A 19,064-nucleotide genomic window follows, 5' to 3' on the forward strand; every position below is an offset into this window, starting at 1 on the left:
AAGTTTACCAGTAACAAAAGGGTACATTTTTGTTGTTTTGAGCCACCCATTTCATGGCGGTTTATTACAGCAGCCCCAGGAAACTAATAAGCTTAGGAGTCTAGACCGATGTGGCAGGGAGTAGAGGGAAAAAGGGCAAGATTTCTAGGGACTGATGGAGTCTCCTAACTCTCTACAATGAGGGGGAAAAAAGAAAAGAATATCCATGCTGCTTCTTCACGGTATAATTAATGAATGTAAGTATGGATGAATCATTATCTGGAGAATACTTTTCTCTTTTTAGTCAAGGAAGAATCAGAATAAATGTTTTGGGATGACGTAGGATAGATTTTTGTTAGATAGGAATCTTTTTTATCTTTTGTTTTTTTTGAGATGGAGTCTTGCTCAGTAGCCCAGGCTGGAGTGCCATGGCCCAATCTCAGCTCACTGCAACCTCTGCCTCCCAGGTTCATGCGATTCTCCCGCCTCAGCCTCCCGAGTAAGTGGGATTACAGGCACGAGCCATCATGCCTGGCTAATTTTTGTATTTTTGTAGAGACAGGGTGTCGCCATGTTGGCCAGGCTGGTCTGGAACTCCTGACCTCAGGTGATCGACCCGCCTTGGCCTCCCAAAGTGCTCTTATTACAGGCATGAGCCACTGTGCCTGTCCTAGATAAGAATCTTGATGCAAACAAGTATTAGGTGCTTGTGTGAGGTTAGAATCCAAAATATGTTTCTAAAAAGCTAGGTATAAATTAATTTTTAAAATTAATATATTTTAAATGTATTCATATTATAAGAGTACTTAAAACAATTGTATGATGATTTCATTCATAAGGGAAAGAATAAATGAGACTTCGAGAAGAAATATTTATACTCTAATATGTAATTTGTATATATAGATTTTCATGTATCCTATTTGCCCCAAACAAAAATTATCTGTACAACGGAAGAGAATAGGTTGATTTTAATTGAAGATTTTTTATTAAATGCCAATGCCTATAAATAGGCTTCATTAGATCAGGTATTTTTGTCTATACTGTTTACTTAGGATGAATGATACCTACACTTAAACGTTCAATAAGTAGTCGGGTGCAGTGGCTTACGCCTGTAATCCCAGCACTTTGGGAGACCGAGATGGGTGGATCACCTGAGGTCAGGAGTTTGAGACCAGCCTGGCCAACATGGTGAAACCCCATCTCTACTAAAAAAAAAAAAAATACAAAAATTAGCTGGGTGTGGTGGCAGGCGCCAGTAATCCCAGCTACTCGGGAGGCTGAGGCAGGAGAATCACTTGAACGCCGGAGGCGGAGCTTGCAGTGAGCCGAGATTGCGCCACTGTACTCCAGCCTGGGTGACAAGAGCGAGACTCCATCTCAAAAAAAAAAAAAGTTCAATAAGTACTTGTTGAATGACTGTCCCAGGTAATTTACATTATTAGGGTATTGGGGTGGGTTTACGCCGCCTGTATTTCTGTTCTAAAACTTAATTGTTGCCACGTATGGAACATCTGTTTACTTTGGTGAGGCAGGATGTGAGAAATAAGAACAAGACAAAGAATTATGGGATTAAAAAGGGTGCACTAAAATCTGAAAAGCTATCAAGCCGCATCTATAAAACAGATTACCTAAAATGATAGTAGCAATCCAAGCTCTTGATTGAATTCAGATTGTAAATTTTATGAGGGAGGGGTAAGACTTCAGAGAGACCATAAGGTCTCATCCTGCCAGTGAACAGGGAACATATTAATTCAGTTTGGCCACCTGGGGCCCATTTAGTGCACTAGAGCAGTAATTTGCTAAATGGGTCCCTCATAGTAAAAAAGAATGAGTAAACAGTGAACAATTTAGGCATGGTAAACCACTAGTAGCTCAAGGGATATAAAAATGTGAAACTATAATTAGATCCCTTGTTCATAATGTAGGAACTAAATGTATTACATTGTATATTGTATCTTTCTGAGTTTATTTCTGGACACAGCTGAGCCCTTAACAACTCAGACTGAAATCATCCCAGCTATCAATTTATGCCTCCATTAAAATTCCAACTGCTTATATTAGAAAAGAAACCTCCAAAGATGACTTCTTTTATCTTAGTTCTAAGGATTCAAACAGAATTAACCTAGATGCAGATCATAGCAAGTCAGTTATAAATCACACAGCATAAAGTAAACTGTGGCAATAAATTGAAAATTATGTTCTCCTTTTCTAAACTTAGATGTGAAAATATTTTAACAAGTTGGCATCAGGATTCACAACTTTTGCATCTGATGTTTCTTTTCAGGATTATCTTTTAGCATTTCAAAATGGGATTCTTTGGAAAGTGTGGTTAGTCAGAAATGTGGTATTAGAACGTACATTTGGAACACTTTAAAGGGGGGCATTCATGATGTATGTGGTTTTAGGATACTGGTGTATTCCCCACTCCACTTTCAAGTAGGAGAAGCTGCTATTTCATGGGTGTCTGGAACACATTTGTCTTTTATTGAAATCTTTTTCTTATTTGGAGAAATTGTATAGAGTGCATTGGTACAGATGGTCTGGGTGATGTTTCCCGATACTAGCAAGCTCTAAGTACAAGTTTCATTGCCCTTTATCAATTTGTTCTTTCAACTACAAGGATCCAGTTGATCTGGCGGTAAGGGATTGTTTATTCTTCAGGAGCTCTCATTTTCTTTCTGTTTCTTCTCTTACCCCAAGCTTAGTAACATCACTGGGGGCTTGGATCAGAACAAGGGAAGGATTACACAGTGGACCCCGGCCCTTTTGCTCTCCCCTTAGCTCTGATTTACATTATTCTGCATACAATGGAATATGTCATCTTCAGATGATGGACTCTATGCATGAAATCCAGGAAAATTGTATTTTAGGTCCCCACCCCTCCAAACACTGTTTTTATGAGGTAGGAATGTATTTCCTTCTTCGTTATGCTGAGGTACTGTAACAATATTCATCCTGTTCATTTCCTGCCTCCTCCCGACACCACTTAGTATTAGGTATCCCAGTACCAAGCCCCTATCTGCCAGGAGTGTATGATGGCTCTCCAGTCCCCCTTTCCCCATTATTTGGATACTAAATCCTCTGAGCAATGTCTTTATTTTTTTTTTGAGACAGAATTTCTCTCTTGTTGCTCAGGCTGGAGGAGTGCAATGGCGCAATCGCGGCTCACTGAGTCCTCCGCCTCCTGAGTGGCTGAAATTACAGGCACCCGCCACCACGCCCGGCTAATTTTTTGTATTTTCAGTGGAGGCGGGGTTTCGCCATGTTGGCCAGGCTGGTCTCCAACTCCTGGCCTCAGGTGATCCGCCCGCCTTGGCCTACCAAAATGCTGGGATTACAGGCGTAAGCCACTGCGCCCAACCTGAGCAATGTTTTTGGTACAAATTTTTTTCCCCTTGAAAAAGGTGTTTTAGTTATAAATACCTTCAAAGAGTAAACAAAATTGCTAGAGAATAAAAAAGGCAGAGTTGCGGTGATTGTGTAATGTTAAATAATAGGAACCATGGGTGGATTCAATGCGGTACTGTAATTTCTTAGAGAAGGAGCAATGGCGATAGAATTTATGATTAGAAGAAACATTCTGGGTTAGGTGTGGTGGCTCACGCCTGTAATCCCAGCCCTTTGGGAGGCCGAGGCAGGTGGATCACTTCAGGTCAGAAGTTTGAGACCAGCCGGGGCAATATGGTGAAACCCCATCTTTACAAAAAAATTTAAAAAGTAGCTGGGCGTGGTGGTATGCGCCAGTAGTCCCAGCTACTCAGGGGGCTGAGGCAGGAGAATCGCTTGAACCCCGGAGGCAGCGGTTGCATTGAGCTGAGATGGCACCATTGCACTCCAGCCTGGGCAACAAGAGTGAAACTCCATCTCAAAAAATAAATAAATAAATAAATAAACATGCCGGCCGTGGTGGCTCTCGTTTGTAATTCCGGCACTTTGGGAGGCCGAGGCATGTGGATCACCTGAAGTCAGGAGTTTGAGACCAGCCTGGCCAACATGGCAAAACCCTGTCTCTACTAAAAATACAAAAATTAGCCGGACGTGGTGGTGTGTGCCTGTAATCCCAGCTACTTGGGCGGTTGAGGCAGGAGAATCGCTTGAACCTGGGAGGTGGAGGTTGCATTGAGCCGAGATGGCGCCACTGCACTCCAGCCTGGGTGACAGAGGGAAACTCCGTCTAAAAAAAAAAAGAAAAAATAAAAATAAAATAAATAAATAAATATAAAGGGGTTTGTAGGAAATCAACTAAGGAATATAAAGAGGTATACAAATTCCATGTTTTAGTACTGAAATTTAACATGTGCCTTGTTTTTTAAATTTTATTAAAGGATGCCTAAATTAAAAGACTATTCTTTCAATTTCTAGAACAAATAGTTTGTGTCGGGGCTACTGAAGGCACAACATAGAGCAGTGTAGTTGAAATTTATCTCAATATAATTACCTCTTTGGTTCTTCCCTTTCTTTCAGAGACTGATCCTTCAACAAATGCACATTTTCACTGACTCCAAAAAATTTCATTCAAACTTTGGTCTGTATTGCCTGACTTCTTAGACTAGGTTAGTTCCCCTTGTTTTATGTCTGTTTCTGTGGCACCTTGTATTTTCCCCTTCTGTACTTCTGCTGCATTTTTTGAATGTTATTCTTTCTAACCTGTAAACTCTATGAAGGCAGGGACAGTGTGTGATTTATTCAACTGCTATAACACGGTGACTGGTACATAATAAATGTTTGTAATTATCTGTTAAATTAATTGACTTGAAAATGTTATCACTCTTGGGAGAACTTGCAATCTCCCTAATTTTTCATATGTTGCTGTTGATTGAATTTAAATAAAATACATATTATTAATAGATTCATGAGGCTAAGGGGTGAAACTTTAAATGAAAATACAGAAAATCATCAGGAATGTAAAAAATCATTGAGAAATATTTATTTTTATCTCCACAGCTTCTTCATTCTTGTTCAATGAAACTGTGATAACCTAAGCAGGTAAGTTCCAGTTGGTCTCTCTCTCCAACCCCCTTCACTCTTCATCTGCAAGTTTAGTCACTTTATTGAGGTTAAAACAGGTCCTAGATAGTATGTGGTTTAAAACTGTTTAAAAGTTTCACATGTGAAAATCCAGATTTAGGGCCTGGCGCGGTGGCTCACGACTGTAATCTCGGCACTTTGGGAGGCTGAGGCGGGCAGATCGCTTGAGACCTGCCGGGGCAGCATGAAGGGACTTCCCACCCCCACTAAAACAATACAAAAAATGAGCCGGGCTTGGTGGCACGCCCTGTAGTCCCAGCTACTCGGAGGATGAGGTGGGAAAATCACCTGGGCCCGAGAGGCGGAGGTTGCAGTGAGCCCAGATCGCGCTACCGCACTCCAGCCTGGACGACAGACCCACTCTGTGGCAAAAAAAAAAAAAAAAAAAAAGAAAGAAAAAAAGAAAAGAAAAGAAAAACCCCGAATTACAAAGCAATTGGGGGAATGGTAATTCAATTAAAAAGGTGTACAACATTCTTTTAAATAGTAAACTGCCCAATGATTACAACATTGATTCAACTGACGAAAAATACAACTTTTCAGACCACGACTAAACATTGTGGCAGTAGAAACTATTTTGTTTCCCCTGAATGATGAAAGAAAAAAACCAGAGAAGACGTTAAGACAGAACACATGGAAAAAGCCCATCTCATACTCCATTCTAATGTTTCTTCTACTTACCAGTGCTTTCCGTGTCATTAAACTACTTCAGACTTCAAGAGCAATGGGAGACAATGAAACCTCAGTCCTTTGCTATTTTCCTTTTCAGATACAGGAGAGGGAGAGGACAGACTTAGGGTTGTGCCTTCGAACAAGCACATTCAACGACAGCCTTAGTTAGAATTCCCAGACGCTGCCTGTCTTCCTGGGTCTTGAAAAAGTGGGGGGAAAAGTGAGGTTGGCCCACTCAGACTGCCAGTGATGCTGTGGTGTGACGGGTGTGTATCTCTATCTCATACAATGGGCGCAGGTGAGGACCAGGACCTGGGACCTTCGTACTGTTTACAGTCCCTGAAAGCCCTCACCTTTAATTAGTAGGGAAAATAAAAGTCATCTGGCAAGCTGGAGTGCGGGTAAAATACAAGTTAATGAACATGAGCATTCGTGTTCATTAAGAACTCTGGCACAGAGTTCAACGGCAGAGGGCACAATACTCACTGGCCACGGCCAGCTGCTGGCGGCCAGGAGAAGCAGAACCAAAGGACCGCTGGGACTTGTAGTCCACCATGTTTCCCTCGGGATTGCTGATCCCCTTACGAGAACCACAACTCCCAAGGTTTACCGCGCGCGTCGGTCTTCACTGCCCTCTCCGAGGCCGGCTCAGGAACCTCCCGGGAAACTGCCCCCCACCCCGCCCTCGTACGCACGCGTCACGTTTGTTTACCCTGAAGCTCCGCCTCCGGCCATCCCCCGGCTCTCCCCACTCCTCCCTGGAATGCCGTCATGCCGGCGATGAATATTCATGAGGCACACGCGGCCCTCCCGCCCTGCCAGCCTCCCGCCTTCCCGCTCCCGGCGCATGATTAATATTCAATGAGCCCAGATCCGCGGCTGGTTCGCCGGGTTGAGGCGGGGGTAGCGGGCGGGGCCGGCGCTGGGGAGCCCGCGACCCGGGCGGGGAGGGCGTGTGTCGGGGGGGCGGTGGCGGCGAGGCGGGCGCGCGGGATGGAACACTGAGACACCGACGGAATGCTCCGAATCGCCACATAATCCCCTGGAACGGCCGCGCACAACGCCATTGGCTTCTCCCTTCTCCGCGCGCCGCCGCCGTCTCCCACCTCCGCCTCATCGCCTCCCTCTCCGCCCGCTGCCTCCGGAGCTGGGGGGGAAACGCGAAGCCCCACTGCAATGGAGCCCGCCGCCGCGGCCACGGTACAGCGACTCCCCGAGCTCGGCAGGGAGGACCGAGCTTCGGCTCCGGCGGCCGCCGCTGCGGCAGCAGCAGCAGCAGCAGCGGCGGCCGCGGCGGCTCTGGCGGCGGCGGCCGGGGGCGGCCGGAGTCCGGAGCCCGCGCTGACCCCGGCGGCCCCGAGCGGCGGGAACGGCAGCGGCGGCGGGGCGCGGGAAGAGGCCCCAGGCGAGGCGCCGCCGGGGCCGCTGCCGGGCAGAGCAGGGGGTGCCGGGCGCAGGAGGCGGCGTGGGGCGCCCCAGCCCATTGCCGGCGGGGCTGCCCCCGTACCCGGGGCCGGCGGCGGCGCCAACTCCCTCCTGCTGAGGAGAGGGCGGCTGAAGAGGAATCTGTCCGCGGCCGCCGCGGCCGCCTCGTCGTCGTCGTCGTCCTCGGCCGCTGCTGCCTCGCACTCCCCCGGCGCTGCCGGCCTCCCCGCCTCCTGCTCGGCCTCGGCGTCGCTGTGCACCCGGAGCCTGGACAGGAAGACGCTGCTTCTGAAGCACCGGCAGACGCTGCAGCTGCAGCCGTCGGACCGGGACTGGGTGAGGCACCAGCTCCAGCGCGGCTGCGTGCACGTCTTCGACCGCCACATGGCCTCGACCTACCTGCGCCCGGTGCTCTGCACACTGGACACCACGGCCGGCGAGGTGGCCGCCCGCCTGCTGCAGCTGGGCCACAAAGGCGGCGGCGTGGTGAAGGTGCTGGGCCAGGGGCCCGGAGCCGCCGCCGCCCGGGAGCCCGCTGAACCGCCCCCCGAGGCCGGCCCCCGGCTGGCGCCCCCGGAGCCGCGGGACTCGGAGGTACCGCCCGCGAGGAGCGCGCCGGGTGCCGTCGGGGGGCCTCCGCGCGCGCCCCCCGCCGACCTACCCCTGCCCGTCGGCGGCCCGGGCGGGTGGTCGCGCCGCGCCAGCCCAGCGCCCTCGGACTCCAGCCCCGGCGAGCCGTTCGTTGGGGGCCCTGTCTCTTCGCCCCGCGCCCCACGGCCTGTGGTCTCCGACACCGAGAGCTTCAGTCTGAGTCCCAGCGCCGAGAGCGTGTCTGACCGGTTGGACCCCTACAGCAGCGGCGGCGGCTCCTCGTCGTCGGAAGAGCTCGAGGCCGACGCAGCCTCGGCCCCGACGGGGGTCCCGGGCCAGCCCCGCCGTCCCGGCCACCCCGCGCAGCCCCTCCCGCTTCCCCAGACGGCTTCCTCGCCTCAGCCGCAGCAGAAAGCCCCGAGGGCCATTGACAGCCCGGGCGGGGCCGTCCGCGAGGGGTCGTGCGAGGAGAGGGCAGCGGCAGCCGTGGCCCCGGGAGGCCTCCAGTCTACCCCCGGGAGGAGGGGGGTGACCGCGGAGAAGGCGCCTCCGCCGCCCCCGCCGCCCACCCTGTACGTGCAGCTCCACGGAGAGACCACCCGGCGCTTGGAGGCGGAGGAGAAGCCATTGCAGATCCAAAATGACTACCTCTTCCAACTGGGATTTGGGGAGCTGTGGAGGGTGCAGGAGGAAGGCATGGACTCGGAGATTGGCTGCCTCATCCGCTTCTATGCAGGTAAGGAAGTCACCTGCCTTGACGGGTGGTTGCAAAAGCTGCCGAGGACCGAGGAGTGATTCAAATTGCTTGTCAGTTTGCCCAACCCAAGAGTAAGTGCGGGTCCTGATGAGTCTTTGTCTTAAACTTTACAGCTTTTTCATACAGTCTGTGTAGTACTAGATTGAGCAATCTTTAAATCTGCACGTTTTATCAATCTTGAGGGCTTAGAGGTTGGAAAGCAATGTGAAAGAGGTGGCTGAATCACCAGGAAGTACAGGAAGCAGATCCCTCTGAAAGCGGCAAGAGCACCTTTAACCATAAAGGTGCTTCCTCAGGGGCATGTTGGGTTTCAGGCTGTTTGGGATTTCAGGTAAACTGTCACGTGAGCATAAGACGGACAGAAGAAATGACAATAAAAATGCTCTATCACACTTTTGCCTGCATTTGACTGTCCAGTTCAGCGTTCTAGCTGTGTGTGCCACCGGGAGCTCCTGACTTGTCAACTGGTGCCTTTGTTTATTCAGCTCTGCCACACTCATAAATTACCCACGGAGCCCTCATTAGAAATCTGACAAAAGGGTCCCTTTTTAACTGATACTTTTCCCCAGCGCTTTTTTTGCTCGATTTCTGTTTCGTCTGCAAGTTTGTCTTGCATAAAAAAAATGATTTTGCCTGTTTCTCTCATTTTCTTCCAGCCTTTATGGTCAGAACTGACCACCGCAGTACGCCTTGCAGGAAGGTTCACAAGAAGGATTTAAGTGGTTGCTATTTCTTCAGATGTGTCCTGAAATCTTCCCCCGTCTTGTTTCAGTACATTAGCAAATTCTTGACTAGGGGTGACCCATGTAATGTTTCTCTTTTGGCTGAAGATTTGGCTAGTACTAAATTCAGGAGCTATAGATGCTGGATATTGTACTTGAGTTTTCTAAGTAGTTTTACATCCCTTTCCTCCTCTGGTTTGAATAATTATGTTCTCAGTGATAAGGAATTTTATTTAAAATAAAGTTCTCATAGCAAAATTAAATCAAGAGTGTTAACTCTTCGCTAACTTTAGGTTTTTAGGTTGTAGGTGATGGTGGAAAATAATCATACTTGTAACTCCATTAATTTGTAGCCATTCTTTACAATTTAATGTCTTTTGGTCCAGCTTGTGTGTCCCAGTGGCAATTTAATTAGTTTGCATGAAGAAATCTTTACATCTTTACTCCCACATTGAAATATGCAAGACTGACAGGATTCCTGGTGAGAGAGATGCCCTTTAAATTTCTTGGAAGTTTTTCTGAAATTTAAGTGGATTTCTGATGAATCTTTTACTTGTAAAGAAAACCAAATCGTAATACAGTAGCATTTGCAGTATCTGAAGACAATTTGTCAACTCGATGACATGGCTTTTAAAGTTTATGGTCCAGGAAATAGATGATTTTTTATGTAAGATCAACAACTGTATTCTTTTCTCCTTTAATTCATGTAATTTGTAAAATATTATTATTTTACAAAAGCATTAAAAATAGGTGCCCTTTAACTACATGGAAGGAACTGTATATAAAAACAAGGGATGTATTAGAGTTTGAACAAATTTTATATGGAAAGAGTTTGCTTATGATTGGATATATCCATTGTGATAAGTGTCCGTGGAAAGGTTTTGGGTGTCACAGTTAACAAAGTTTGAATCTGTGTTTCCCTTTGATTCTCTTCAAGAGTGTCTAAAATATTCTAATGGGTAATAAGCACTTTCTTTTTTCTCAAAACCTCATCTCAATGTTAAAAAAGTCTTTCCTGGTTAAATCTTAAAATGTTTGGCATGATCTTTTAATCTTTTTGTTTTGTTCTTTATGAAAAGCAGTAATTGTTACCTCATTCTGCACTTACTGCCTTATTTCTATATGTACAGCATAAATGCATGTATGCCTCTGAGTATGTGCTTACATATACTCAGATGTGTGGGGATGCCACACAAAGTATCCACCCTATTCTTGAACATGAAGCCAGTGTACAGGTGTCCTAGAAGAAAAATGCCTGATTGTTGCAAAGTTGTCTAATTGCTTATTTTGGCTTTAAAGCAAGGTTGAGCTTATTTTAAGCCTAAGTTAATATACCAGACATCTCTGCTGTTATTCATTTGCAGTAGAACAAAATTTAGTGTATGGTGAATCCACTTGAATTTTTGCAAAGAAGTTCAGTTATTGATGAACAAAAGCGTAGTCTCACTTACGGAAACATTGTCAGGACTCCACATATAGTGAAGGTTTGCACCAGGCTGGAAGTGATTCCTAGAAATGATCTCTGTGTTCCAACAGAATATAGGACACCTCAACAGGACAGAGTTACATTTTGGTAGTAGTTTTTTTCTGTAGGAAGAGGATAATTAATGTTTGTTTTAGATGACATCTTTTACAGGGTTTTTGAAAATTCTGTACCCCATTGGTAATTTTATATATAACTTATTTTTAAATTTATTGCTGCATGTTGTTTTGTTTACGTATAGTTGGGGTTAAGGATAGCTAGGAAGTTGCTTTCAAATTCTTTTGAATATTTTTCTGCATTTAAATTGAGCTTATCTACTGTCTTGAGGGTCTGCTCTCTTGAAGATCACCTTTCTATTCAATTTTAGTATTTATGACCTGACTAGGGTTGTTTTTTAGAGGCTTTGAAAGCCATTTGTGGTTGCTTTGAATATTTAAATATTTATCTGGGTAAAGTAAAATGAAAGTCTTTAATGAGCGAGAAGGCCTTGGATAAAGGTACTATTTAATTACAGAGTTGTTAATGAAAACTTGGTTTGAAAATTGTTATAGCATCTACCAGGCCACCATTCTCTTAGCTGACTTAAGATATGGGAAAATTTAATTAGCTTTATCTGAAGTTACTTAAGTATTTAATATCCTTTTAAAATCAGACATCTTAAATTTTGCCTGAAAGAGAGTAATTATAGGTTAAAAAATTCAAGAACTTAAGGTTGCCCGACATAAGTTATGGACTCCTAAACATGAATGAGCTTTTGTTTTAGACTCTCTGGGGAGCCTTTGTCATTGATGTAGGGCAGCATTAAACTATATCTTTTTATATTTTTTGACTCTTTTCTCCCAGCACTTAGATCTGAGTAGTCTAGCAATTTCTGTTCGAATTTTAATAATGACAAAGGGTGTTGACAGAATAAAGTGCACATTCACTGCACCTAGTGAATCTCGGACAAGGTATTTTTGTGTGTGACTCCTTGGGATTTCGCGGGAACAATCTTTTTATCCCTCTCATATTTTATTTATTTTCTCTTCTGGGAATGATCAAACCTTAATGTGGTTTCCTACATGCAAACCAAGAGGGGAGAGGTGGTTCAGCATTAAGCTATAATATTGACAAGCAGGTTCTTATTACTATAATTACAGCAGTATTGAGTAACGCGGTTCGAACGTGTGACACCAGTGTGTGCTTGAACAGTCCCTTTAATTTTCAGTACAGAGGGTTTAAATTTTTTTTTTAGTATTTTACATTTTTATATTTATATTTTATATTTGTTTGTTTTTGTTGTAAAGTACATGCCACCCTTCACTACCATGGTGTGATAACAGCTACAATACATTGGTTTTTATTATCTTCAAACATCTTGAAGGGTTTTTACATAAATTATTTCATTCGCCCTTTCAAAAACAGTGTTAAGGAGGAGTCAGTGGCAATCCTCTTTTCAGATGGAGAAACTGATGCACAGAGAGATCTGACTCGTCGTATTTCCGTCCTCGGGAGGGCGAAGAATAGAGAGCTTGGGTATTTTATTTTGCAATTCGTATCACTTTCCATGAATCGATGCTAAATTAAATTTACACTTGAATTTTTCCCTTGGTTAAAAGCATTCCAAAAATATGCTGTTTTTGTTGGTAATGAGGTGGTATTATCCTCTAGTTCAAAGTGGTATTTCTTGTGAAATGTGGATGGTTCTGTTTATCATGGTGCCTTTAAAAATGTAAAGAACCAAGACGGACAAATAAGGAGACAGTATGGAAAGAGTACTGAAGTGTTCTAAATATCCTGGTTGCAAATAGTCATGCTGGGATTTAAGTTGATATGAATTAAAGTTTACGTAATAGTTCTTTATTCTCTTATTCAAGCATACCTATTTGTTAAACTGTAAATCTTCATTGGGAAGTAGAGAATTAACACTTTGCCTGAAAAGTGGGTAACTTTTGAGGGGGGTGTGTGTGTGTGTGTGTGTATGTGTGACAGTTCAGTTGCTTTAAAACATGGCTTTTAAAGTAACTGAAAATATTTCTCATTAAATATCTTATTTGCCTAAACCTATTATTAAAAAATCGAGTTGTCTTTTAATGATGCTTTCTTGATGTTACTGTGCTCTTGTATAATTTTTATAATTCATATGTTATATAGTGCTAGAGATAGTAAGTTCTTCTCCTTGAATTTCATAGTTATTCCTAAATTCGTGTGTCTTTTGTACTCATTGAAGTAATTGTAGGGGCAGGAGATGAGTGTAAATGAATTTGTGTAAAGTTTTAGGTTGAAAGTTTTATCTTTTGGTTGCTATAAGATTATCAAATCACCCACCTTAAATGATTGATATATACAAAGATAAGTTATTTTTTAAGTGTAAAATGTTTTTGTTGTTTCTCATTCTCTTCTTAGAATCCTGAAATTAGCTTTTCATTTACTGGTAACATAACATTCACTGACATTGTATGTGATCTAAGCCTAGTATAATCCTTGGCATTTTAGTTTAACATTTGTTGAATTTAATTTGTGGAATTTTGTTAAGCAGCTGGTGGTGTGTGCCCTGATTTTTCAGCTTCCATCCTGTTTGGGTCCCCAGGGATGTGTTAAACACACATACACACAGCGGCATTTCTCCCATGGCAGGAGATTTTAGATGTGCTACATACTATTAATATCTTCTATTTCACGTGAGTGAACTCTGGATTTTGAGAGAATAGCTCTCTCTGAAAGTTTTCTTAGAGTTAACAGGTTTCCCCTAACTTTTCAAAGGCATCTTGTACTTAATTTTGCAGTGAATTTAATGAGACATCTGTCAAATGAGGCATCTTAGATTTAATGATTTTGTTATGTGCCAGGGTTTAACATAATTCAGTCTATCTGGACTGGAGAAGGGTTTGATTGTACTGTGAAAGTCCAGAGATCCTGAAGCCGCTCAATAGAAAAACGATTCCTTTAAAGACGCCTGACATTTTGAAAAAGAGAAAGAGATGTTATCAAAATGTCTAAAACAGCCTGGGAAAATTAAGTCTTTTTTTTTCTTTAAAGTTCCACCTTCTAAACCCATTCCATCCCTTTAATCACATGCATCTGGTGGAACACTGGTAATGAGGGGTTTTGAATCTGGCCTGACGTCACTGTGATTCTACGGCAAACCCTTTTTTATACTTACCTTTGGCTTTCTAAAGATAATATAATTAAAAAAAATCCACCATATGAATTCATTAGATATATTAGATATTTATAACCTAAGGCTGTATGACTGACTGGATTTGTATGAAACTTCAACTCCAGAAACTTACGATAAATTGAAACTCAAGTACTTAGGAAGAATAGACTTTAATGATACTTTGATTAAAAGATGTTAGTATATTTAGGTAACTGTGAAATAGCAACTCTTTGAAGTTGTGTGATATTATGCTTTTTATCAAGCATAATAACAGTTACTGGATTAATGAAGTGTTGTTATTCTTTGATTTTAGAGTTGGAATGGTTTTGTTGTGTTACCATGACTTGGCCTCATATAACCATTTTGTAATGCCACATGCATACTGAAGTAATTTTTTTCCCTGTTGTATTTTTTACGTTTGAGATTTTTATACATTGTAAAGTGTGTTTAACAATAAAGTGTCTTGTGGAGGTGTAAGCCTAGTGGCCTCTGAGTTTGTGACCTAGAAGTTAATAATGAATACTCCATAAAATACTTTGTTTGGAGGTTGCACATATTGTATGATTTTGGAGATATCAATACTTTAGAAAAACACAAGCAAAAAACATCCAGAATTTTGGCATATTTTTTTCTAACTGGAGCTTGGCTAAAAGTAAATTAGCCTTGCTTCTAGTTTGTGAAAGCATTCAGTTGAAGACTGATGAAATTTGAAATATTTGGTTTTGGACCATTTCAATAATGAGTGAAAAATCTAATTAGAAAGTGAAGTTAGAGAGAATTTGAATTGGTTGTAATTTTTTTAAAGGGTTTTTCTCACATTCTGTTTAAGCAGGAAGAGATTTGTATTTGTTGCTCTCTGTTTCTTCTGAGTCAGACATCTGAGGAAGAGCAGGTGGAGAATGAATCTTTTCATATACCTGCCTCAGTTAATAATGTGTTAGAGTGTTTGGGCTTTCTTTTCAAATACCAGGCATGTTTTTAAATACAGCAAGAGCTTGGCTGGTGTGTTGGGGGTGGGGGTTGGGTCAAAGTAACTCTCCTCTTCAAAAACAGAACTTTGGGAAAGAATTTTTTCCTTTTGTCTCACACTGTGAGAGAAAATGTACTGCTTTTTAGAGAAAGTAGTCTGAGAGTTGGGAAACTTGGCATGACTTTGGGCATTCATTTTAACCCACCCTGGGCTTTGATTTCCTCATTTGTAAGACGATGGGGTTGGAGTAGAGCAAGTCCAAGGTCTCTTCCAACTCGTAACATTCTGAGGCTTCATTAGAGAGCCTGTTTTTTTTGAAGGGCTTTGAAAGTTGTAGTTGTTTTAAGTTCTGTAAGACATGGCTATGGGCTTAAAACTGTCAAATCCCCTGCCTTTTCTTATGGACTTGGACCTAATGTACACAAGTCAGCTGGAGATTGCCAACCAAACAAAGCAGACCTCCTCTTTGGTGTAGATTAGGACAAGAATCGATGTTTGATTACCCCGTTCCCTGTCATTCCTACTCCTAAAGTAAAATTCAGCATGCCAGAGATGAGTATAAAGAAGTACATCCTCTTTTAAGTTAAAGTGAAATTCTTAAATTAACTTAGCAAGATGCCTTCATAGTCTAGTTCATCAAGTTTACTCTAATAACTGTATTAGAGGGATACAAATGTGTAAAATTTGCTGGCTAGTTAGCTTTATTTATGGTGAGCTGTGTGCTTGCCTACCGGTGCTTAGAGTCAGTAGGAGAAAAAACATTTTAAGAAAATGGATTTTTTGCACTGTTACTTTGGACAGGTAATAGAATTTAGGATGTTGTAGAGATAATTTAGTCCAACATCTGTATTTTTATAGATGAGAAAAGTAAACCTGTGAGGTGAAGAATCTGGTCCAGAATCATTGGTTAAGTCAGTTACAGAGTTAGGACCACCACCTAGGATTTTGATGATCTGTCCAGTGTTCTTTTTTTCCCACACTGTGAATGTGTATACTTACTGTCTTTGGTGGTTCTTTATATTAATACTATTAAAAATGAAAGTTAAAGAAATTGTGTGCTTTACACAGTTAGTCGTTTCTCTATTCAAGGTTTTTTCCTAGTTCTTTTCATTCTAATCAGTGCTTTTGAGGGGTTGCATATCACTTTGACAGATTGTAAGAAAGGAACTTCTGATGGAACAGGTGGGTATTTTAATTGCAGAGAGAGAAATTAGATTTCATCAGTGATGTTACCTTTGTGGGATGCATGATAGAACTATTGACAGTTGGCAGAGAAGAGGTACAGTGTTAGAAAATCAATGTTCTTAGTTCATTCAGTACTTTGAAGGTGAAATTGTTAAAAGAATAAAAGTGTTAGAAAAAGAAATCATTGAATTAAAAAAATAATTCGGGAGAAAAATTTAAGCATGAATTTTGAAAAAAATTTCCCTTTAAATATGTGTGTGTTGGCTGTGTGCGGTGGCTCACACCTGTAATCCCAGCACTTTGGGAGGCTGAGTCGGGCAGATTACCTGAGGTCAGGAGTTCGAGACCAGCCTGGCTAACATGGTGAAACCCTGTCTCTACTAAAAATACAAAAAATTAGCTGGGCCTAGTGGCGCACGCCTGTAATTCCAGCTACTCCAGAGGCTGGGGCAGGAGAATCGCTTGAACCCGGGAGGCAGAGGTTGCAGTGAGCCAACATTGCACCACTGCATTCCCGTCTGGGTGGCAGAGCAAAACTCAGTCTCAAAAAAAAAAATAATAATAATAAATAAAAAAATAAATATGTATGTATTAAAAAAATTCAACATTATCTTCTTTGAATTATTTTTAAAAAGATGTGTCAAAATTAATTGCAACTTAGCTTATTTTTCAGGTACATGTACGCAGTTCTACCTTTCTGTGACATAATTGAAACAACTTGTTCAGTTATCTTTGGGCTTTTGTTGTGTGCTGATTTGGAAGTCTTTATCAGAAATATGCCATTGCTTTGAATACTTTCTCTCTCTCTTTCTGTCTCTTAAAAAAAGAGAGAGAGAGAAAGAAATATCCTGCTCTCATTAGCAAAAAGATAGTTTGTGAACTGTGGAAACAAATATTTCCAGCTAATTTTAGGGTATGACAGATTTCCTTTTATGCTAGATTTCATTTTAATTTAATTATTTATCTTAAGCAAAAGCTTTAGCTTCCTTTCTATGAGAGTTAGCCTACTAAGTCAATTAATTCCCCTAAGATTACTGTTCATTTTTAAATGAGTAAAGGAACTTTTAAAAAAATGCGTAAGTACACAAGGGTAAAAATATATTGCATCTGTCATATTGAGTATCCCAGATGCTGAAGCAGAGGAAAAATTTCTCTTGATGGTCTCTTAGAGAGGTGGTATGGCTGGGGTGCAGCTGACATTCAGTTTTAAGTAACAAGGAACTCTCGTGTATAAACACTGCTATAGTTGGCAAACTTATTCTTCCTTATGCACACACACACACTATATATATGTATGGGTATACACACACACACACACACACACACACACACACACACACACGCATGTTCTCCATTGAGTGTTGAGGTAGGATATGATGAGAGGTAGTAGTTGTATTTATGGATGGGAGGGGGTGAGTAGGGTAACTGATCCTAGGGAAAAAAATCTCAATTTAAAAAAATTTGCAGTTAATTTTGTTGAACATTAATTGGTAACTCATATCCCTTGCCTGCTTTTTTTTTTTTGGGGTTGGATGTTTGCTTTTTTCTTATTAATTTCTTTGGGAGTTACATAGAGAAACTAGTTTTGTTTACTGAGTCACTAGTATTTTCTTTATCTGTTCACTTTTATATCAGTCTTTTCCTCTAGGTTTTCAGGGTCTGTGTCATGCTTAGGAATATCTCTTCTACTCCAGGATTTTAAAAATTTTCTAGTACTTGTAGTATTTTATCATTTTCTTTTCTTTCCTTTCCTTTTCTGTTCTGTTCTGTTCTGTTCTTTTTTTTTTTTTTTTTTTTGATGGAGTCTTGCTCTGTCACCCAGGCTGGAGTGCAGTGGTGTGATCTCGGCTCACTACAACCTCTGCCTCCCGGGTTCATGCGATTCTCCTGCCTCAGCCTCCTGAGTAGCTGGGATTACAGGCGCCTGCCACCACGCTCAGCTAACTTTTGTATTTTTAGTAGAGATGGGGTTTTGCCATGTTGGCCATGCTGGTCTTGAACTCCTGAGCTCAGGTGATCCATCTGCCTTGGCCTCCCAAAGTTCTGGGATTACATGCGTGACCCACCATGCCCGGCCAGTATTTTATAGTTTTCTATGCATAAAAATTTGATGTATCATCATTTAAGATAGGAAGGAGAGGCCGGGTGCGGTGGCTCACACCTGTAATCCCAGCACTTTGGGAGGCCGAGGTAGGTGGATCACCTGAGGCCAGGAGTTCAAGACCAACCTGACCAACATGGTGAAACCATCTCTACTAAAAATACAAAAATTAGCTGGGCATGGTGGCAGGCACCTGTAATCCCAGCTACTCGGGAGGCTGAGTCAGAAGAATCACTTGAACCTGGGAGGTGAAGGTTGCAGTGAGCCGAGATCAAGCCATTGCACTCCAGCCTGGGTGACAGAGTGATACTCTGTCTCAAAAAAAAAAAAAAAAAAAAAGGAAGGAGGAAAAATAACAAATTGTTCGCACATTTTAATTGAATAACTGTGTTCTTTCTTCACTGATTTAAAATGCCCCTTTTGGCAGGTATGTGGCACATGCCTGTATTTCCCACACTTTGGGAGGCCAAGGCAGGAGAATCATTTGTGCTGAGGAGTTCGAGACCAGCCTTGGCAACATAGTGAGACCCATTCTCTACAAAATAATAATAATAAAAAAAATTAGATGGGCATGGTAGCATGCTTGTAGTCCTAGCTACTTGGGAAGCTGAGGTGGGAAGATTTCTTGAGTCCAGGAGTTCGAGGCTGCTGTGAGCCATGGTCATGCCACTGCACTCCAGCTTGGGTGACAGAGCGAGACCCTGTCTCAAAAAAAAAAAAAAAAGCACTTTTCTCCAGAGTTTATGCCATTTTTGCTAGTCTGTTTTAACTGGCAGGCCGGGATTAAAATCTACAATATGGAGTAATGTAAGTTTAGGGTAGGTATTAGGATTTGTCGAGGGACAGTAGGGAGAAAGGGAAGGCTCTTTAGCCTTACCACTGCATTTCTTTTTGATGCCCCAATTTCCCATGCCATCGTCACTTTTAGGATGGCAGCTTATGTGCTTCTGGATATGGACTTATCAGGATACTCCTTTCCTGTGGATTCTGTATCATCTCTAAGTGGCTTGGA

General features: G+C 42.5%; 1 protein-coding gene across 2 annotated transcripts in view; it reads left to right on the forward strand.

Moving 5' to 3' along the window:
- The first annotated feature begins 6,712 nt into the window (after positions 1 to 6,712).
- PHLPP1 (PH domain and leucine rich repeat protein phosphatase 1) overlaps positions 6,713 to 19,064 on the forward strand; it is a 253,822-nt gene continuing 241,470 nt past the window's right edge. The window contains exon 1 of one of the 2 annotated variants that reach the window (XM_523952.7): positions 6,713 to 8,431. In XM_523952.7, the coding sequence (XP_523952.5) occupies positions 6,856 to 8,431 (1,576 nt within the window). In that variant the 5' untranslated portion in view covers positions 6,713 to 6,855. The remainder of the gene's footprint in view (positions 8,432 to 19,064) is intronic. The other variant, XM_016933837.4, reaches the window with a different exon arrangement.

Source organism: Pan troglodytes, chromosome 17 (genome assembly GCF_028858775.2).
Source record: "Pan troglodytes isolate AG18354 chromosome 17, NHGRI_mPanTro3-v2.0_pri, whole genome shotgun sequence".
Classification (NCBI taxonomy): Eukaryota; Metazoa; Chordata; class Mammalia; order Primates; family Hominidae; genus Pan; species Pan troglodytes.